Source organism: Budorcas taxicolor, chromosome 3 (genome assembly GCF_023091745.1).
Source record: "Budorcas taxicolor isolate Tak-1 chromosome 3, Takin1.1, whole genome shotgun sequence".
Classification (NCBI taxonomy): domain Eukaryota; kingdom Metazoa; phylum Chordata; class Mammalia; order Artiodactyla; family Bovidae; genus Budorcas; species Budorcas taxicolor.
The window spans coordinates 44,927,985-44,951,193 of NC_068912.1; the positions used below are offsets into that span (position 1 = coordinate 44,927,985).

At 38.0% G+C, this 23,209-nt stretch overlaps 1 protein-coding gene across 1 annotated transcript in view; it reads right to left on the reverse strand.

The window, feature by feature from the left end:
* Positions 1 to 23,209, reverse strand: part of SNX7 (sorting nexin 7) — a 129,336-nt gene that overhangs the window by 80,618 nt on the left and 25,509 nt on the right. Inside the window, exons 2-4 of the mRNA XM_052637874.1 lie at positions 8,137 to 8,319; positions 1,078 to 1,188; positions 568 to 732 (exon numbers count right to left, since the gene is read on the reverse strand). Coding sequence (XP_052493834.1) covers positions 568 to 732; positions 1,078 to 1,188; positions 8,137 to 8,319 — 459 coding nt within the window. The remainder of the gene's footprint in view (positions 1 to 567; positions 733 to 1,077; positions 1,189 to 8,136; positions 8,320 to 23,209) is intronic.

The following is a 23,209-nucleotide window of genomic DNA, read 5'->3' on the forward strand; positions in this document are numbered from 1 at the left end:
CTGGTCAGTAAGTGTTTGGTATTGACTGTCCTATTTCTCATCTTTCTTGGTGAATTATATCTTCATAGAAGAAAAGAAAAAAAAATAAAAGGAATATAAAAGGAATCTGTATTAGAAATTAGATACTCTAAAATTAGGTAATTGAAGGAAAAGTGAGAAAATTATATTATCTATCAATCCATTTATCCATCCATCTATCAATAAAAAAACTTCTATCTTAACTTGAAAAGCCCTGACTCATTACTACTCAAAACAGTGTCACTTTAAAAATGTTTTTATATTTTCAGTATTAGCTATATGCAAGGAGTACCCAGGCATTTAAAAAAATATATCAGCTACCAAGAGAAATATGAGGATGTATATGTGAGAAAGGTACATGATTTTCATAATGTTCGTGTGTAGACCTGATACAGAGTTGTATCCAAAGGATATTTCTTAAATGTTTAAAACTCCATCTTATTTCAAGGTTACTACTACCTGATTTTAAAAGGTAAATAGAGGAAGCATACAACCTACTACACGTACAAATACTGAAGGATTATATGAGTATAAATTAAAATTTTTTACCCAAGCTTGTGCAGTAAGAAAAATTTTAAAGTCTTCATTAAATGTTAGAGTTGGATGGTCAGCAACTCGGTTCAAAAATCTGTGCAGTGCCTTCCTACGTGTCTCAATGAAGTCATCATTAAAGCGTTCCACCATTCCTTTCACTATGAACTTTTCTGGCAATGGCTAGGGCAAGAAATAAAAAGGTATCTGAGCATTACATGGCATGGGGTTATAAGGAATTCCACACTTCTGCTTTCTGGAAGACTGTTTGAACGTGTGATCATTTCTTATAAAACTAATTTTTCAAAATTCACAATGTTAGAGCCAAATACCAGAAAATCTTAACACATTACAATAGTTTTAAAAAACAAATCTGTACATAGATTGAAAAGTTTAAAAACAAATGTTTCCCAGATAAATGAATTGCATTGAATCAAAGGTCTGAAATTGGGTGTTAAGACATTCTAATGATTCACAAGACAAAATGGCAGCTATTCTGTGAGAAAAAAAAAAAAAAAGTAAACGTACTGGAATAACCAGAGTTGGGTGTGCTTCTTCAAGTTTTTCTTTCAACCAAAGGAAATCTTGATAACGTCTCCTAACTTCAAATTCACTGGAGTCAAATTCCCCACGAGATGTCTGAAGAAAGTAGGAAAAAATAACAGCACATGCAATATAAGACAGAAGACATTTGCCTAATGTTATTTTAGACATTCTGAAATAAATGGGTCTCTAAGAAAAACTAACAAATTCTAATTATTCAGTGTTTGTCAGCCTGTACATTTTTTTTTCCTTTGCAGTCATCAATTCATGCAGCAGAAGAAACAAAGCAAACTTTCCAGTATTCCCAGAAAGAAAGCAAACATCATGCTCAAATTTAAAATCCAAACTGAAAAATCTGTCTCAGAGCAACCATCTGTCTTCCACAAGATTTTAACTACTATTATCTTTGGCATGACTTTCTTGCTAACAAGAAAGTGTGTTCTGACTTTAGGTTTCAAATATATTTCGTTTCTCAAGATGATCAAAATTCAGAATTTGAGGAAAGTCCTATTTTTGCAACTTGGAAAAATAACCTGAACATAACTGAGAAAAAAAAAAAAATGTTTCCTTGGAATCTGCTCAAATGAATTGCTTTGCTAAAATTTGCTTTTAGTATTTGAAAATTCTAACATTAACCAGAGAGATTTTACCACTGTTTAAAAATGTTATTAATGGCAATTTAATGTGAAAAGCAAATCTTTCTGTCATTTCTCAAGGAATTTTGAACTATATGCCTAAACTCCTAAAAGTTAAGCAAACACATTAAAATATCTGTTCTCAACAAACCAGAATCTATTCCAACACATACGACAAGAAGAACATGGGCACAATATCAACCTCACCTCTGTTACCTGAATTACAAGCCAATCACAAAAATAGCTTAGACAATGCACACTTGCCTCTTATGAGAAAAAAAGTCACTTAAGTAGTTTTTAAGAAAATTATACAGAAATATTGTTTGAGATTTTCCTGGAGGAGTAAATATGGAATAAATAACACATTACATTATTTCACACTCACCAGAAATATCAATCACCCACACAGATGAACACAATTGTAAAATTAAGCAGTTCAAGTCAAAATAAGATGCAATCTTAATTGTCATAAAATAAGGTTCACAAAATCTACACTTGCCAAGGTTTATTCTCATAAAGTGAATGTTTAGAATATCATAAAATATATCTTAGCAAAACACTCCCTTTTTAGTGGGAAAAAGTAGAGGTAAATGAGATGCAGAAGTCTAAGGAACTACATGTTCAAAAAAAACTACAAAATCTATTATGCAAAATGGTACAAATTGTGGAAGTGGTAAAAATAGGCCAACTAAATCTAGTGGAAACACAGTTTAACAATATATATACAAGTTGGTATGTGTACATATATATGGAAATACACACACATGCATACATACATATACACACAAAACATAAAGTAACTCGTTAAACAATACTCACTGATACCTCTTCATACCAGGTACATGTGTACAGGTTTACTACCAATTTCCAAGAAAAAATAAGTTGCCATAATTAACAATAAAAACACTCCAACACTGTGAAGTTAAAATAAGATTAAACATTACATGGTCTTAAGAATTCCCAAAACTTCAAGTTGACACAAAAGAAACTTGTATAAATTTCAGCAACAGGAAGATATAAAATCAAGTCAAATAATTGGTTGCTTTTGTCCTCATCACCCTGCCAGTGACGTAAGAGTTCTCTAACATACCACAAGAAAGAGAAGCAAGCAGAGGATAAGTACAAACCTTAAGGACAGTGCATTCGTTCTTCCTACTCTAAGACTTCACTGGACTTCTCAAGAGCTATAAGTTACATACTGCTTGTCCTCCAAAATAACTCTTTAGAACACAAGTCCTTTCTAAGTTGGAAATCTGTCATCAAATTTTCCTATTATTTGGAAGCTTTATCTCTTTTCTAGTCTAGAATACATTTTCCCATAGAAGGTAAACTGTAAATAGGGTTTAATTTTTCATGTCTGACCATAAGAGCCTGGGTACTTGAAGTTTAGGACTAAAAGACTATACCTCAAAATGCATTTATTTAGCAAATACTGACCTTCAGTCATGGGCAAATAGTTACTCTAAAATTTGAAGGTTTAGAAAACTATTTTTCTGCGGAAAATGAATTTAGAAAAAAGAACATGCTTTTATCACCAACTACTGACACATACTGGCAGGTATTTATGAGTCTGTCTTCATAATGAGGATGTGAGAGGACAAACCTTTATTAAACCTCTTGAGTTCTTACTCCCACATGTCCTAAGTCAAGGCACACCTCTAGATCTCTGAAACTGAAAGTATTTCTTCAGAGCAGTTACTTCGGATATTTCAACCTGGAGAATCAGGGTAATCTCTCATAAGGGGAACAGGTGCCAGGAACGTGGGCTTCCTGGCACAATTATTTAGTCATGGCACTATTCAGTATTCCTAAGTAGGGACTGCCAGTGTACATGTAGGCAAGAGTATGTGCATTTATCCTAATAATCTTAGTGCCCATGAATATAAATGTTTATAAAACTAAAACTTTCCCAGGGTAGCCATCCCTGAATCTCCTAATTAGATGGAGTACCTGCTGTGAAAAACAACAACCATGCTCATAAAATTCTGTATTTTTCTGTCACAATATTTATAACTATAATTAACTAATAAGACATACAATTGTTTAATATCCATCATCAATGCCCTGCCCCCTCGTATTGAAAATTCCACGAAGGCAGAGGGTCTGTCTCAATTGCTGGCATAGTCTCAACATACAACACGGTGCCTGAAACATAACTGGCACTCAATAGGACTTTATTAAATATATCAGTAAATAAGTGATACTAAGTAAATAACAAAGAAAAGACTGTGTTTCCTACATAATATACATCTACTAAAAGTTTATATTTTTGTATCTGTAATACATATTTTAGTATATTTGGTACAGTTTATATACTCAGTTCAGTTCAGTTCAGTCCAGTCATTCAATCGTGTCCAACTCTTTGTGACCCTGTGAACTGCAGCATGCCAGGCCCCCCTGTCCATCTCCAACTCTCGGAGTTTACCCAAACTCATGCCCATTGAGTCGGTGTTGCCATCCAAACATCTCATCCTCTGTCGTCCCCTTCTCCTCCCACCTTCAATCTTTTCCAGCATCAGGGTCTCTTCAAATGAGTCAGCTCTTCTCATGAAGTGGCCAAATATTGGAGTTTCAGCTTCAACATCAGTCCTTCCAATGAACACTAAGGACTGATCTTCTTTAGGATGGACTGGTTGGATCTCCTTGCAGTCCAAGGGACTCCCAAGAGTCTTCTACAACACCACAGTTCAAAAGCATCAGATGTTCAGTGCTCAGCTTTCATTATAGTCCAACTCTCCCATCCATACATTATTACTGGAAAAACCACAGCCTTTATTAGACAAACGTTTGTTGGCAAAGTAATGTCTCTGCTTTTTAATATGCTGTCTAGGTTGGTCATAGTTTTTATTCCAAGGAGTAAGTGTCTTTTAATTTCATGGCTGCAGTCACCATCTGCAGTGATTTTGGAGCCCAAGAATATAAAGTCAGCCACTGTTTCCATTGTTTCCGCATCTATTTGCCATGAAGTGACGGGACCAGATGCCATGATCTTAGTTTTCTGAATGTTGAGCTTTAAGCCAACTTTCTCAGTCTTCTCTTTCACTTTCATCAAGAGGCTCTTTAGTTCTTTTTCACTTTCTGCCATAAGGGTGGTGTCATCTGCATATCTAAGGTTATTGCTATTTCTCCCGGCAATCTTGATTCCAACCTGTGCTTCCTCCAGCCCACCGTTTCTCATGATGTACTCTGCATATAAGTTAAATAAGCAGGGTGACAGTATACAGCTTTGATGTACTCCTTTTCCTATTTGGAATCAGTCTGTTGTTCCCTGTCCATTTCTATCTGTTGCTTCCTGACCTGCTTACAGATTTCTCAAGAGGCAGGTCAGGTGCTCTGGTATTCCCATCTCTTGAAGAATTTTCCACAGTTTGCTGTGATCCACACAGTCAAAGGCTTTGGCATAGTCAATAAAGCAGAAATAGATGTTTTTCTGGAACTCTCTTGCTTTTTCCATGATCCAGCAGATGTTGGCAATTTGATCTCTGGTTCCTCTGCCTTTCTAAAACCAGCCTGAACATCTGGAAGTTTATAGTTCATGTATTGTTGAAGCCTGGCTTGGAGAATTTTGAGCATTACTTTGCTAGCGTGTGAGACGAGTGCAATTGTGTGGTAGTTTGAGCATTCTTTGGCATTGCCTTTTTTTGTGATTGGAATGAAAACTGACGTTTTCCAGTACTGTGGCCACTGGATGCAATAAAAGTAACCACATGTATAACAAAGGGACATACTTTATAACAGTTAAGCTGAAAGATAGTCTGCCACAATCACATACGGATGCACAAAAGTATAATGAAAATCTATATAGTTTTGTTATTGTTTACTCATTAAGTCATGTCTGATTCTTTGTGACCCCGTGGACTGCAGCCTGTCAGGCTCCTCTGTCCATGGGATTTCCCAGGCAAGAATACTAGAGTGGGTTGCCATTTCCTTCTCCAGGGGATCTTCCTGCCCCAGGGATTGAGCCTGCATCATCAGCACTACAGTCGGATTCTTCACTGCTGAGCCACCAGGGAAGCTCTCTATAATAGTATAAAAATAAACTGCCTAGATTTAAATCTTAGCTTAGCTAATGACTATGTTGTGTAACCTTTGGCGAGTTTTAAGTTTCAGTGTCCTCACCCACAAAATGGGGGTAAATCACCAGATGTAGGATTGCTGTAAGCTTCAAATGAGTTAATATTATTATGTATCAAGTGGTTAGAACATTGCCTGGCACAAAGTAGTCCCACAACAAAAGTTAGTTTGACACACTATAATATTATCACTATCACCGCTACTACCTCTACTATAAAAGCAGCACATTTAAAGCATGATGCAATACAGATAACTCATAAGAATTGTATGTCTATGATCAGAATGAAATCCATAGGATGGCTTATAAAGTGTCTTAATGAAAGAAATAAATGAGGGGAAAATAATTCAGTCACAAAATCTTTGCTAGAAAGGATAATGAAAATGGATGATTATGATTATAATAGCAGTAACAGGAGAAATATGGCTCTGTTCTTAGCAGTGTGCTGTATTAACACACGGAATATTCACAAAGATCCTATTAGGTTAGTATTATTATCTTATTTACAAATGAGGAAACTAAGCACACAGAGGTTAATTAAATAGCAAGGAAAGGGAGCAACAAAGATTCTACTTCAAGCTGTTTTGCTCTGCAGCCTTTTGACAGGACTCTGACACTATAAATTTCTTCACTCACCCACTCACCAAAAGGTTAAATGACTTAGAAGTTATATCCGAAGGATTGTGTTCAGAATTATGGATAATTTAAGATACAATTACCTACCTTGAGAAGCTCACAGACTCAGTGGGAATAAATAAAAAACACACGTACTTACTGACATACACACAGGTAGGTAACAAATACTGAATACTTATCATGTGTCAGGCACCCTGTTAAGTGTTTTACATTGATTACCCATCCTAAATTAATTCTTATAGCAACTGTACAAAACCAGGTCCTATTTTCAGTTCAGTTTTAAAGATTAAAAAAAAAAAAAACCTGAGGCTTAGAAGGATTAAGCATAGGCTTTTAATTTCTTTGCTGCACTGTCATATCTCATTTTCTTTAGGAGTTCAGTTAGAACAGTGTGAGCAAACAGTAGAAAAAGGATTTTTAGCTTGTGGGAGCAGAGGAGGTAAGCATCGTTTCGAATTGCGTCTTGAAAAATAAACAGTAGTTCTTCTGCCTGAGAGTGGGAAGGGCATACCAGACAGAAGAAGCAGCGCATGCAAAGTTATGAGAGCAAGAAATACCCTAGAATATTCAGATAAAAGAGGCAGTTCTATGCGAGTGAAGAGTGGGGGTATTAAAAGTAGGCAGTAAGAGGCAAGTCGTGTACAGTAGACTGGCTCCAGACTGAGAGAGTCTCTGAATGTCACACAAAGGAGTCTGCTCCTTGTTCTGTAGGAAATGAGCAGTCAGGCAGGATTTTAAGAATCTGAGTGAGGAGCTGAGATACACACATCTTAGTGGAACATAATTAGCAGGCCGTACTGAAGGAAGCGCTTGTATGTGGAGAGTCCAAAAGATTTTCAGCTACAAAAGGGATGCACTTCCAGAGTCAGAGAGTGAGAATTCACAAACAAAATGTTATAACTTATAAACAGAATTCTTAAAGGCTGCTGTTACACAAAGATTATCATCATAAAAAGGATTATACTATTTGGCTGTTTTGTTAGTGTAAGCTGTCATTTTACAGAGCCTTGTCTGAGGATTAAGGAGACTTGGGTTCCAGATCTGTTCTGCTTTTGCATCACTAAACAACTAAAAGCATCTCATATATGAGATAAAGAGATAGTGTAACCATTTGCTTTTTCTTTCTTTTCTTTTCTTTTTCGGCTTTGCTGGGTCTTTGCTGTGGTGCACAGGCTCTCTAGTTGCAGTGCATTGGCCCAGGTGCCCCACGGCATGCGGGATCCTAGTTCCCTGGATTGAACCCATGTCCCTCTGCGTTGGAAGGTGGTTTCTTAACCACTGGACCACCAGGGAAATCCTATCATGCGCTCTTATTTGGAAAACAAATGAAAAAAATTTTTGTAATCTTCAGAAAAAATGTGAATACAGAATACTGTATTATGTTTTCAACCAGTTGTTTTCTTTATTAGCAAAACTTCTTTCCCAGATATGTTTCTTTATAATCTTTAAACTAAAACATTAAAGTATTCCTATTATAAGAAGCACAACTGCTAACATATAAGTGACTGGTACTCAAGTTAATCCAAATTCATATAGGACAAGTGAAGAATAGATAAGATGCAATGTCTTATTCAAAATGGCTGAAAGACCAGCACTTAATTCTGCTAAAATTCTCTAACTTGAGTGTCAAAGTGAACAAAAAGTAGTTCAAAAAGTTCAGAGAAGCAACTGTAGTCAAGAAAATGCTCATTAAATACTTACCTTAGTAATAATCCTATAAGTAATAAAAGTTTCAATTGTAGTAACATGGCTTTCAGGTTCATCAACTGTAATAAAAAGATCTTTCAAATCTGGCTCATCTTCAAACTTGACTTGGTTTATCATTGATAAAGGGGATGTCGGCATCAGAGGGCTGAAGGAATTCATGTCCATCAATGAGGCATCCTATGAATAAAACATTCAAAAATTAAAGTTTAGGTGGAAAAGAGTTAAACTTCTCTTTTTCTTAGCTACCAGAAATACTAATCAAATATGTCCAGAACAAAAAGGATAACTGGACACTTGCTTAAATAAAGTCTGTGGAAATATATGTTTATTTGTGTTTCTTCACAAAATCCCACATTAAAAATGACAGTAAAGAAACAAACAAAAACAAGACAAAAATCATAAAAAGGTACAAACCGTCAAAGTAAAAAAAAATAGGCTAAGCATGAAGTAGCCATCATAGTCAACAAAAGAGTCTGAAATACAGTACTTGGATGCAATCTCAAAAATGACAGAATGATCTCTGTTCGTATCCAAGGCAAACCATTCATTATCACGGAAATCCAAGTCTATGTCCCAACCAGTAACGCTGAAGAAGCTGAAGTTGAACAGTTCTATGCAGATCTACAAGACCTTCTAGAACTAACACCCAAGACAGATGTCCTTTTCATTATAGGGGACTGGAATGCAAAAGTAAGAAGTCAAGAGATACCTGGAATAACAGGCAAATTTGGCCTTGGAGTACAGAATGAAACAGGGCAAAAGCTAACAGGGTTCTGCGAAGAGAATGCACTGGTCATACCAAACACCCTCTTTCAACAACACAAGAAAAGACTCTATACATGAACATCACCAGATGGTTGACACCGAAACCAGATTGATTTTATTCTTTGCAGCCAAAGATGAAGAAGCTCTATACAGTCAGCAAAAACAAGACTGGGAATTGACTGTGGCTCAGATCTTGAACTCCTTATTGCCAAATTCAGACTTAAATTGAAGAAAGTGGGGAAAACTACTAGACCATTCAGGTATGACCTAAATCAAATCCCTTATGACTATACAGTAGAAGTGAGAAATAGATTTAAGGGACTAGATCTGATAGACAGAGTGCCTGATGAACTATGGAAGGAAGTTTGTGACATTGTACAGGAGACAGGAATCAAGCCATCCACAAGAAAAAGAAATGCAAAAAAGCAAAATGTCTGTCTGAGGAGTACTAACAAATAGCTGTGAAAAGAAAGTAAGCAAAAAGCAGAGAAAGGGAAAGATATACCCAAAGAATAGCAAGGAGAGATAAGAAAGCCTTCGTCAGTGATCAATGCAAAGAAATAGAGGAAAACAACAGAATGGGAAAGATTAGAGATCTCTTCAAGAAAATTAGAGATACCAAGGGAACATTTTATGCAAAGATGGGCTCAATAAAGGACAGAAATACTAGGGACCTAACAGAAGCAGAAGATATTAAGAAGAAGTAGCAAGAATACACAGAAGAACTGTACAAAAAAGATCTTCATGACCCAGATAATCACGATGGTGTGATCACTAACTTAGAGTCAGACATCCTGGAATGTGAAGTCAAGAGGGCCTTAGGAAGTATCACTATGAACAAAGCTAGTGGAGGTAATGGAATTCCAGTTGAGCTCTTTCAAATCCTGAAAGATGATGCTGTGAAAGTGCTGCACTCAATATGCCAGCAAATTTGGAAAACTCAGCAGTGGCCACAGGACTGGAAAAGGTCAGTTTTAATTCCAATCCCAAAGAAAGGCAACGCCAAAGAATACTCAAACTACCGCACAATCGCACTCATCTCACAAGCTAGCAAAGTAATGCTCAAAATTCTCCAAGCCAGGCTTCAGCAATACATGAACTATAAACTTCCAGATGTTCAAGCTGGTTTTAGAAAAGGCAGAGGAACCAGAGATCAAATTGCCAACATCTGCTGGATCATGGAAAAAGCAAGAGAGTTCCAGAAAAACACCTACTTCTACTTTATTGACTATGCCAAAGCCTTTGACTATGTGGATCACAATAGTGATCTCTTAAAGAGATGGCGACTGCATCCCACTCCAGTACTCTTGCCTGGAAAATCCCATGGATGGAAAAGCCTGGTAGGCTACAGTCCATGGGGTCGCAAAGAGTCAGACACAACTGAGCAACTTCACTTTCACTTTTCATTTTCATGCACTGGAGAAGGAAATGGCAACCCACTCCAGTGTTCTTGCCTGGAGAATCCCAGGGACAGGTGGAGCCTGGTGGGCTGCCGTCTATGGGGTCACACAGAGTCAGACACAACTGAAGCGACTTAGCAGTAGCAGCAAAGAGATGGGAATACCAGAGCACCTGACCTGCCTCTTGAGAAATCTGTATGCAGGTCAGGAAGCAACAGTTAGAACTGGACATGGAGCAACAGACTGGTTCCAAATAGGAAAAGGAGTATGTCAAGGCTGTATATTGTCACCCTGCTTATTTAACTTATATGTAGAGTACATCATGAGAAACACTCGGCTGGATGAAACACAGGCTGGAATCAAGACTGCCAGGAGAAATGTCAATAACCTCAGATATGCAGATGACACCACCCTTATGGCAGAAAGTGAAGAAGAACTAAAGACCCTCTTGATGAAAGTGAAAGAGAAGAATGAAAAATTTGGCTCAAAGTTCAACATTCCGAAAACTAAGATCATGGCATCTGGTCCCATCACTTCATGGCAAATGGATGGAGAAACAGTGGAAACAGTGGCTGACTTTATTTTGGGGGGCTCCAAAATCACTGCAGATAGTGATTGCAGGCATGAAATTAAAAGACGAGTACTCCTTGGAAGGAAAGTTATGACAAACCTATACAGCTTATTAAAAAGCAGAGACATTTCTTTGCCAACAAAGGTCTAGCTGGTCAAGGCTATGGTTTTTCCTGTGGTCATGTATGGATGTGAGAGTTGGACTATAAAGAAAGCTGAGTGCCAAAGAATTGATGGTTTTGAACTGTGGTGTTGGAGAAGACTCTTGAGAGTCCCTTGGACTGCAAGGAGATCCAATCAGTCCATTCTAAAAGAGAGCAGTCCTTGGTGTTCATTGGAAGGAATGATGCTGAAGGTGAAACTCCAATACTTCGGCCACCTCATACAAAGAGCTGACTCATTGGAAAAGACCCTGATTCTGGGAAAGATTGAGGGCAGGAGGAGAAGGGGACGACAGAGGATGAGATGGTTGGACGGCATCACCAACTCCATGGACATGGTTTTGGGTGGACTCTGGGAGTTAGTGATGGACAGGGAGGCCTGGCGTGCTGCGGTTCATGGGGTCACAAAGAGTTGGATACGGCTGAGCAACTGAACTGAACTGAACTGAACTGAAGCAGGAAGTAAACTATCTTTTGGAAACTGGAAGTCTGATGGTTGAGTAGTTACTGAAAAGCTACCAGTAAAAAAAAAAATGCTAAAGTAAGCCTAGGACAGGATGGTTAACTGGGAAGAAGAAGGCACACTGAGACGGAGGATCACAGAGAGACTCAAGAAGCAAAATTTCCAGAAACCTGTAGACACAGAATACTGGTAGAGTTTAATGAGGGGACTGGTTGAAAAGCTCATAAAACAAAAGAGAGTTGGTACCTCAGATTCCCTGACATACCCCATGCAATCAGGAGACTTTTCTTTCCCAGTTTTGCAGAAAACTTGAAATTTACTGGAGTGCCTCTGAATTCAAGGACACAAGGTAGGGTGGAGGGAGAGACAGGCCCTGTGAAAATACAGATTTCAAGGGAAAGTCCTACATACTAGATGGAAAGATATCCTGTCCTTTCCTGTCATTTGGCCCCAAGAAAGTGGCAGCAAGATGGAAAACTACACATAATAGTTGGAGACTTCTTCTCTTAGCCGACCATTCCAAGAAAAATCTGACAGCTGCAGTGCCCTGGGGAATCAGTCAAGCCTCTGCACACCAAACCTACAGGGAAGCCCCTTCCTGGCCAAACACTGACTGTCTACGTGGCTTTTCATTACCTGGTGCAGGAACCACCAAACATCTCAACATGTGGGAAGGCTCTGAGGTGAAAGATTCACCAACAAAGAGAATATGAAAGGCAGACAGAATAGAGAATAGAATGCTTACCAAGAAAGGAAAGCATGAGACAAGAATGATATCAAATTCATAAATGAAAACAGGTGTTATATTTTTTAAGTATTCAGAGAACAGCAGAGAAACCAAAGGAAAAAAAAAAAGAGGCTCATGAAAGCTGAAATATGATGAAAGGCTAAAAACTCAACTGAAAGTTCCAAGGAGAGAACTAAGGAACTAAGCCGGACCAAAAGAACATGAGAAAGAAAAGAAGATATTTTTAAAAATCAAAGGATCCCGGTTGACAGATCCTGAGTGAAAATAATTCCAGAAAATGAAGAAGGTAAATCCAAACTGAAATATTTCCAGATTGACAGGGTCTATCACACCTCCTCAAAATGAACAAGACCAGTGGCAGGGTGGGGAATACTCCCACAAGCTTCCATTACCAAGACATTTCATAATCGTAGAGGTTTTTTAATTCCTAAAAGCTTAGGAAAAAATTTAGGAAAGCCTAAATTCCAGAGAGAATATAAACAGGCAAAATACAACAGGAACATCAGGAATCAGAATGCCTTCAGATTTCTCAAAATGATAATAAATTAGTATCTTCAAAATTTTTAGAGGAAAATATTTTCTACCTAGAACTACTTATAGCCAGACAAACAGTCATTCAAGTATACAGGAAAAATAAAGCCATTTCAGGTATGAAAGATTTCAAAATCTGACTTCCCATGCATCCATTCTTTGGAGGACTTCACTTTTCCAAAATAAGGGCATATACCAAAAAAGAAGAAATAGGATCTAAAAGCAGAAGATTCAACAGAGAAGAGAATTAAAGGAAATTCCTTGGATGACAGAGGAAGAATGTTTCAGGTTGACAGCTCTGCAGCAGACTTAGAAAACAACCTATACAGAGAGGAGCTGAAAGACTTCAGGGAGGCAAGGTTATAAAGAGGAAATAATAAGAGAGGGAGGAAGGAAAGAGGAAGAGCAAAGTAAGCAGGGAAAGAGAAAGAGGAAAAGAAGGAAAGAAGGAGACTGACAATATCTGATACATCTAAGCATAGTGAAAGTAAGCGTGCCATGTTAGACTTTGTAAATGCATTAAGATTGATGCAAAAAAAAAGTGAAAGGAAGAGAAAGCAAGACAGGGAGAAAGGGAGGGCCTTAAAAAATGAATAAATGAATGAATGGTGAACTCTAAGGAAAACAAAAAGTACAAGAACGAAAATGTAATCACAGGTCATCGCATCCCTTGACTGTGAATAAAAATAAATTGTTCTTAATCCCAAATTTAACTAAAAACGGTGCTATAGTTAGATTAAGATAATAGGAAGAAAAACATTAGTATGTCTGAGAGGAGGAGACATGCTAATACCATGATGGAAAAAAAAGACGAACCATTCCAGACTGCTGACGACCATCTAAGAAACAACCAGCACGCAACACATGATCTTAGACTGGATTCTGTACCAAAGGAGGAGAACCTTTGAGAACCTTTGCTTTTTTTCTCTCTAAGAGATATCTCTGGTACAACTGGAAAATTTTGAAAGGGTCTGCGGATTAGAAGATGTTAATAGTATTATGTCAATGTTAATTTCCTGATTAAGATACTTACACTGTAATTATGTAGGAGAGTATCCTTGTTTTCAAAAATACACAGAGATTTAATTATGAGAAATAAAATATGTTTCCAATTTACTCAATTTACAGAGAGGCAGAAAGCAAATCCAGCAGACCTAGATTCTTTGCGGCATTCTTGCAAGACTTCAAGTCTGAAATTATTTCAAAATTTAAAAATATATTCATAGTTTTCAAAAGTCAAGTTATTCAACAAGGCTTAAAATAAAATGAAACAAATTAAAAATAAAAATGCAGCATCCCATGTTCCGGTATTAGTATTATCAGTTCATACTCCTTAGAAGTAAATTCAGAACTCTTAACTATATTTGTTCCTTGTTACATGCTTTATTTCAAAATAACACATATACTCTTTTCCTAATTTTTCAATTTTGATATTATCAGTAGATTTCCTACTAAGGAGGATAAAGAGTATTTATTTAGCCAATTAATTATGAGTATAGACTCAGAGACCTATTTTACTCAATGGGTTATAATTCATTAATATAATTCATTTTGATGTTCTAAGTGTCCAAAACTTGCCTAGTAGGAGTTCCTTAAAACTGGCATCTGTGTGTTTTTGATGTCTTCATTACTGCTTAAGCACTTCATTTTCAGGCATATCAAGATATTTCAGATTTACTTTATACTTATTTTCCCCGCCCCTAGTCATGGAATCAGACATTTATCCAAAGAGCTCTGGTTCCTTTAAGAGAAGAATGGTATTTATAATATAAGATATAAATGCTTGAAAACATATGCATCTTAGGCATGATTTAGACCAAAGAAGAGAAAACAAATCACAGTTGGGTTGATCAGACACACAAAAAACACGGAGATAATAAATTTCTTGCAACAAAAGTTCAGTGAGATAAATTACAGTATATCCCTAGGACAGAATACAATAAAGTCTATCCATATAATAGAATACAGTAAAGTGATTAATGTATTAGAAGAATATACAGAAACTTGGGAAAAGGTTCACAGTGTGTCATTAAGAGAAAACAGCAGCTTATAAAATTTGTCTTTAACTAGATTCTTATGCATGCATGTGTGCTTGTGTGTTTATGACAGAGGGGGTCCAGAGGGTATGAGAGAAAAAGTAACAAAGAGCGACTCATAATATGCATGTGCTCATGAACTTGGAAGTTATACCAAAAAGTTAACAGAAGTTATTTCAAGTGTCAGGATTCCTCTTGAGCTTAATATTTTCCTGTCTGAGTTTCTGTGTTTACAAATATTCTAAAATAAATGTGTATTATTTTGCAGGAAGATTTTTAATTGTTTATAGTCAACACTGTATCTAATGTGTTCATAAACAGCAAGAACCACTGTAATAAGTTAAAAGAGTATCTAGGGCCATTTTGGCAGAAGACCTTGGATTACACATTTGATTGTTTTTTTTTTTTTCTGAACTCATCAAAGTTATAAAGTTAAAAAGGAAATTTAAAAATATGCCCAGAATCACAAGAAAATGGGATTGTCAAAATTATGGGATGCTAACACAATGGAATACTAAGCAGTTATTACAACAGAATTTAGAGGTTCCAAATAAACATGCAGCCAGCAAGTATAAAAATCTCTCTCAATATTCATTTCATATAAATAATAGTTTTCTAAGCTGACAAACTTTAATTTGATGGGCAAATGTGCTTTAAATTTCACTGACAGTGCACACAACCATGTGCTCTGGCATTCTTTGTAGTCACCCTCTTGACTTACCACAACCCACTTCTTTTACCTACTACATAATTTAGCATTCTATTTCTTCTGCTTAAAATGCATCCTTTTGTAGAGTGGGAAAGATCTGCATGAATTTACAAAGGCTCACAATTCCAATGAGTGTAGTGTGGTGTCATAAAAATATGCTTCAATATCTAGCAAAGGAAGAAAATTACAGGCTGAAATTTAGCAACCTCCAAGATTTCAGCAGAAAGATTTAAATTACTATGAATCACTCAGAAACATTCTTAAAACCTCAATAAAACTGACTATTCAAAGAGTTTTATATTCACTTCAAAGAAAAAGGAAAAGAAAATACACTGATGATATTTAAAAGATTTACGTTTGGACATGAATAAGTGAAGAAAATAACTGTTTGAGACAATCCAAAGAAGAAATTAACCAAAAAAAAACTCCATTTAACCTTTTGTGGTTGATCCTTTTCAGGAGAAATGGATCGTTAAAATTTGTTTTTTCCAAACAAAGGTCTCACCTCCAAGACAATGGAGGCCTCTTTCTCCTGCTAGCTCTCTCTTCCTTCCCTTGCCCTCAACTTCATTTATACATTTGTTCATTCTTTGTATTTGGTTATATGTCCATTATCTTATGATATTTCAGACAGTGAAAATACATCTTTTCATTTTTTTTCCCCTTCAAGAGATTAAAGCAGAGGGGAAATTATTTGCATGCTTAAACTTCTTAAATAACCCTGAATACTTATAGCTAGCATAGTGAACACACACACACACACACTGAGGCATGCACCAAATCATCTAGGGATGGTTTCAGGCTAAAATCTGAATATGCATAATAGAGAAGTAAGTCACATTGTTGCAGGAAGTCCTTGTCTTATTTTCTCTCTCTTTTTTGATAGATTCCCCGCGCCCTTTGGAGGATAACTGCTTTACAGTATCATGTTGGTCTCTGCCATACATCAACATGAAATCAGCCCCAGGTATACTTATGTGCCCTCCCTCCTGAATTGCCCTCCCACCACCTACCTGTCTAGGTTGTCACAGAGCTCAAAAAATGGGTGGAAGACCTAAACAGACAATTCTCTAAAGAAGACATACACATGGCCAACAAACACGTGAAAAGATACTCAACATCATTCATAACTAGAGAAATGCAAAATAAAAACCACAATGAGGTATCATCTCACATCAGTCAGAATGGTCATTATTAAAAAAATCTACAAATGGATACGGAGAAAAGGGAACCCTCTTGCACCGTTGGTGGGAACGTAAATTGATACAGCTGCTATGGAGAACAGTACGGAGATTCCTTAAAAAACTGAAATGGAATTACCATATGACCCCAAAATCTCACTAATGGGCATATGCCCTGAGAAAACCATAATTCAAAGAGACACATGCACCTCAATATTCGTGGCAGCACCGTTTACAATAGCTAAGACATGGAAACAACCAAGATGGCACTGTCTTTTACCCTTATTCAAAATTAGCACATTCACTATACGAAAATCCATGTAAATGACTTTCCTAAAATAAATGGACATTATTAGCACTGTGCTAGCCTGGAAAATCCCATGGATGGAGGAGCCTGGTGGGCCACAGTCCACGGGGTCAGACACGACTGAGCGTCTTCCCTTTCACTTTTCACTTTCATGCGTTGGAGAAGGAAACGGCAACCCACTCCAGGGTTCTTGCCTGGAGAATCCCAGGGACGGGGGAGCCTGGTGGGCTGCCGTCTATGGGGTTGCACAGAGTCAGACATGACTGACACGACTTAGCAGCAGCAGCATCATGCTACAATTTATTGACAAACTCACTTATGAAATAAGGGTAAGTTTTCCTTGTCGTTACTTTTGTTTTATCTGCTGTGGGTTGAACCATGTCCTCCTAAAATTCACATGTTGAACTCCGAACCCTGCCACATCAAAATGTGACCTTATTTGGGGATAGGAGCTTCACAGAGGAAATCGAGTTAAAATGAGGTCATTGAAGTGGGTCCTGATGCACTATGACTGGGATCTTTACAAAAAGGGGGGAATTTGGACAAAGACATGCATGTTATGAGACACAGGGAGAAGACAGCCATCTACAAGCCAAGTTGAGAGGCAGGGAAGAGATTCTTCCCTCACACATTCAGAAGGAACCCACCCGACTGACACCTTGATTTCAGACTTCTAGCTTCCAGAACTGTGAGAAAATTAATTTATTTGCTTCAGACACTTAGTCTGTGGTACTTCACCATGACAGCCCTAGCAAATGAAGAGCACTTCTGTATACAGAATGACACACAGTAAATGTGTAAAGAGGAAACTAAGGGTAGAAAGGGAAGGAAGGAATTATAATTAAAACATTCCATCTTCGATCCATTCATTTTTTTAAACCAGTTAACAAACAACCTCAATAATTTCTGAGAAATGTTCTGCCTCCCTCCTTTAATACTATTTGATGGTTCCAAAGTTCTATTATTGAAATAAATAAAATACACACCTGAAATTTAAAACAAACAACGGCCTGCCAATATTTGGGTACTCAGGAGATAAACTCCATGAGAAACAGGATGAAAAGTGAGATATGACCTCTCTGAGAGGTGTCCTTCCTTAATATCCCTCCCTAAGATTCAACTCCAGAACATCTCATAAATATAACATGAATTACTCCGATAATACTAAATTGCATCCACCATCTGTGCACAAACAGCTATTTTCTTTTTACAAGCCGAGAGGGGAAAAATCAATGTGAGAAGTGTGATAAATCAGAATACTAGCATGAAAAGGCCATGCAAATAAAATTGCTGATGTACAAGAAACACGTACACCAAGAGACATCTGGTAAAATGCAACTTAACATGGAAGGAGTTTGAGAAACCATGTTGCTATGAGGGACACTCATCCTGATGGGCCTAAATTTAGACTTACCAGCTGTGTTTTGGTTTACAACTCCTTCCAATCTGCCTGCTTATAATAATAATAAAAATTAGAAAGGCCTTCTGTGGAACACTGTTGAAAATGTGATTGGGGGAAAAGCCAGCCTGTGTTGGGTTCTATAAAGGGGCATACAACACTCAATAATCTTGTTTGACATAATTTCCAGTGTGATGCAGCATATATACCCTTGTATGCATATATCATAATTTATTTATCCTTTTTTTTTTCTATTTTCTAACAGTGTTGCCTTGAATATACTTGGGCTTTTACAGGGTTTTTGCATTTATAGTTAGAGACTAACCATAGAAATGTCACAAATAATTTTATTTGATAAAATTTTCCCCTCTGGACAAAAGGAAAAGTGGTAAAAAAAAAAAAAAATTAAAAAAAAAAAAGGTTAGGCAGTCAAGGTGTTAGTTGCTCAGCTATGTCCGACTCTTTGTGACCACATGGACAGTAGCCCACCAGGCTCCTCTGCCCAGAGGATTCTTCAAGCAAGAAAACTGGCGTGGGCTGCCATTTCTTCTTCAGGGGATCTTCCCGACCCAGGGCTCAAACCTCGGTCTCCTGTATTGTAGGCAGATTCTTTATTCAAGTTTAGACATATACTAGCTGTGTGAACCTGGTCAAGTCATGTTACTTTTCTGAGATTCAGTTTTCTCCTTTGTAACCTCAGAGAGGTCATATCTCACCTTGGATTCCAGATGATTAAGAAGAGGATAAAAACAGACAAATAAATGTGATGTATATAGACACTGTCTGCTTAAAGGCTTTATGTGAATTATGCAAACATTACCATGACCCTGTAGAATATGTTCTATTTCCTCCCCTTTTTTAAACTAGGTAACAATACTACTGAGTAGCTGCTATTTTACCTCTTGTTTTCAAATGAGGAACCAGGTTAAATCACTTGTTCAAACTGTAACTGCTATTTTAATAAGTAGAGGAGACAGCATTTGACCACCACCTAATTTCCATTAGGCTGATCTTAAGGGAGATCAACCCTGAATATTCACTGGAAGGACCGATGCTGATGCTGAAGCTGAAGCTCCAGTATTTTGGTTATCTGAATTTCTGCTTTATTGACTACGCCAAAGCCTTTGACTGTGTGGATCACAATAAACTGTGGAAAATTCTGAGAGAGATGGGAATACCAGACCACCTGACCTGCCTCTTGAGAAACCTATATAAAGGTCAGGTAGCAACAGTTAGAACTGGACATGGAACACAGACTGGTTCCAGAGAGGAAAAGGAGTACGTCAAGGCTGTATATTGTCACGCTGCTTATTTAACTTCTATGCAGAGTACATCATGAGAAACGCTGGGCTGGAAGAAGCACAAGCTGGAATCAAGATTGCCGGGAGAAATGGCAATAACCTCAGATATGCAGATGACACCACCCTTATGGCAGAAAGTGAAGAGGAACTAAAAAGCCTCTTGATGAAAGTGAAAGTGGAGAGTGAAAAAGTTGGCTTAAAGCTCAACATTCAGAAAACGAAGATCATGGCCTCTGGTCCCATTACTTCATGGGAAATAGAAGGGGAAACAGTGGAAACAGTGGCAGACTTTATTTTTGGGGGCTCCAAAATCACTGCAGATGGTGACTGCAGCCATGAAATTAAAAGACGCTTACTCCTTGGAAGAAAAGTTATGACCAACCTAGATAGTATATTCAAAAGCAGAGACATTACTTTGCCAACAAAGATCCGTCTAATCAAGGCTATGGTTTTTCTAGCAGTCATGTATGGATGTGAGGGTTGGACTGTGAAGAAAGCTGAGCACCAAAGAATTGATGCTTTTGAAGTGTGGTGTTGGAGAAGACTCTTGAGAGTCCCTTGGACTGCAAGGAGATCCAACCAGTCCATTCTGAAGGAGATCAGCCCTGGGTATTGTTTGGAAGGACTGATGCTAAAGCTGAAACTCCAGTACTCTGGCCATGTTATGTGAAGAGCTGACTCATTGGAAAAGACCCTGATTCTGGGAAAGATTGAGGGCAGGAGGAGAAGGGGACAACAGAGGATGAGATGGCTGGATGGCATCACCGACTCAATGGACATGAGTTTGGGTGAACTCTGTGAGTTGGTGATGGACAGGGAGGCCTGGTGTGCTGCAAATCATGGAGTCACAAAGAGTCGGACATGACTGAGCGACTGAACTGAACTGAATTGATGCAGACAGAGGACTCTGGAAAAGTCCCTGACACTGGGAAAGACCGAGGGCAGAAGGAGAACAGGGCATCAGAGGATAAGATGGCTGGATGGCATCACTGAGGCAATGAACATGAACTTGGGCAAACTCAGGGAGATGGTGAAGGACAGGGAGGCCTGGCAAGCTACAGTCCATGGGGTTGCAAAGAGTCAGACAGCTCTGGGAGACTGAACAACAACAGCCAGTAAGTCGTGTGTACTGGGCACTATCACTGAATTCACTCTTTCAGTTTCCCTTGAAATTAAATAGAAATCTGAAACAAGAATACAATTTCTATGGCTAAAACATTGTCATGTAGTAGATACAACCTAAGGCACTACAAAAACATTCAGGGCAGCCCAGAATAGATAGATAAATTGTGGTACACACACACAAGGTTACATATACTACACAGCAATGAAAACCAACCACAGGGACTTCCCTGGTAGTCCAGGGGTTAAGAATCTGCCTTGCAATTCAGGGTACATGGGTTCAATCCTTGGTTAGCAAATTAAGATCCCATGCACCACAACTAGAGAATCCTTGCTCCACAATGAAAGAACCTATATGATGCAACAAAGATCCCATTGCCACAACTGAGACCCAATCCAGCCAAATACATAAAAGAAATCTTTTAAAGAAAATAGGAAATCAACTACAACCTCATATAAGGCCATTGATAAATATAAGCTAAATTATAAGCTAAATATTAGGGGGGAAAGCAAATCAGAGAAGAATTCACACAGGGCAACATCATTTTTTAAAGTCCTAAAACATACAAGGTCAAAATTCAGAAAAATCTAACAGATATTGCTTCAAATACATACACAGATCTTCCTCAACTTACAGTGGGGTTACATCCCTATAAACCCACTGTAAATTGAAAATACTGTAATTCAAGAAGTATTTAATACACCTAGCCTCCTGAACATAACAGCTTATCCTAGCCTATCTTAAATATGATCGGAACACTTAGATTAGTCTACAGTTGGGCAAAATCATCTAATATAAAGCCAATCTTGATGAAAGTGAAAGAGGAGAGTGAAAAAGTTGGCTTAAAACTCAGCATTCATAAAACTAAGATCATGGCATCTGGTCCCATCACTTCACAGCAAATATATGGCGAAATAATGGAAACAGTGAGAGACTTTACTTTTGGGGGCTCCAAAATCACTGCAGATGGTGACTGCAGCCATGAAATTAAAAGATGCTTGCTCCTTGGAAGAAAAGCTATGACCAACCTAGACAGCATATTAAAAAGCAGAGACATTACTTTGCCAACAAAGATCTGTCTAGTCAAAGCTATGGTTTTTCCAGCAGTTATGTATGGATGTGAGAGTTGGACTATAAAGAAAGCTGAGCGCCAAATAATTGATGCTTCTGAACTGTGGTATTGGAGAAGACTCCTGAGAGTCCCTTGGACTGCAAGGAGATCCAACCAGTCCATCCTAAAGGAAATCAGTCCTGAATAGTCATTGGAAGGACTGATGCTGAAGCTGAAACTCCAATACTTTGGCCACCTGATGTAAAGAACTGAATCACTGGAAAAGACCCATATGCTGGGAAAGATTGAAGCCAGGAAGAGAAGGGGAGGACAAGAGGATGAGATGGTTGGATGGCATCACCGACTCAATGGACATGAGTTTGAGTAAGCTCTGGGAGTTGGTGATGGACAGGGCAGCCTGGTGTGCTATAGTTCAAGGGGTCTCAAAGAGTCGGACGGGACTGAGTGACTGAACTGAACTGAATCTTATGGTATTGAGTATCTCATGTACTTTACTGAATGTTGCATGAAAGAGAAAAACAGAATGGCTGTATAGGCACAGAATGTTTGTAAGTGTATGGTTGTTTCCCCTCGTGATGGTGTGGCTGGCTGGAAGCTGTGGCTCGCTGCTGCTACCCAGCTCCAAGAAAGCTTATCTCCTACTACCCAAGAATAGATCAAAATTCACAGTATGGTTTTTACTGAATGTGTAACACTTTTGCACTGTGAAGTCTAAATATCATACGCCAAACCATTTTGCACTTAGGACCATCACTCTTACGGAAAACAAATGAATGAAACCAAAACCCAAATTATTATTTTCTGTTAAGCAAGAGAGAGAATCTTGGGAGGACGACACAGAGAATGCAGGTATACCTCATTTTATCTTGCTTCACTTTACTGTACTTCACAGATACCATGTTTTTCACAAATTGAAGGGTTTTGGCAAGTCTGCACTGAACAAGTCTATAGGTACCATTTTTCCCAACAGCATTTGCTCACTTCATGTCTCTGTGTTACATTTGGGTAATTCTTGCAATGCTACTTCAAATATTTTCATTATTACTATATGTTGTGGTAATCTGTGATCAGTGATCTCTTATTGTAATTGTTTTGGGATGCCACAAACCACGTCCATATAAGATATGAACTTGATAAAAGTTTCCGTTCTAACTGCTCCCCCCACTGGTTGTCCCCCCATTTCTCTCCCTCACCTTGAGCCTCCCTATTCCCTGAGATACAGTACTGAAACAGGTCAAGTAATAATCCTACCACGGGTTTCCCTAATGGCTCAGCAGTAAAGAATCTGCTTACAAAGCAGG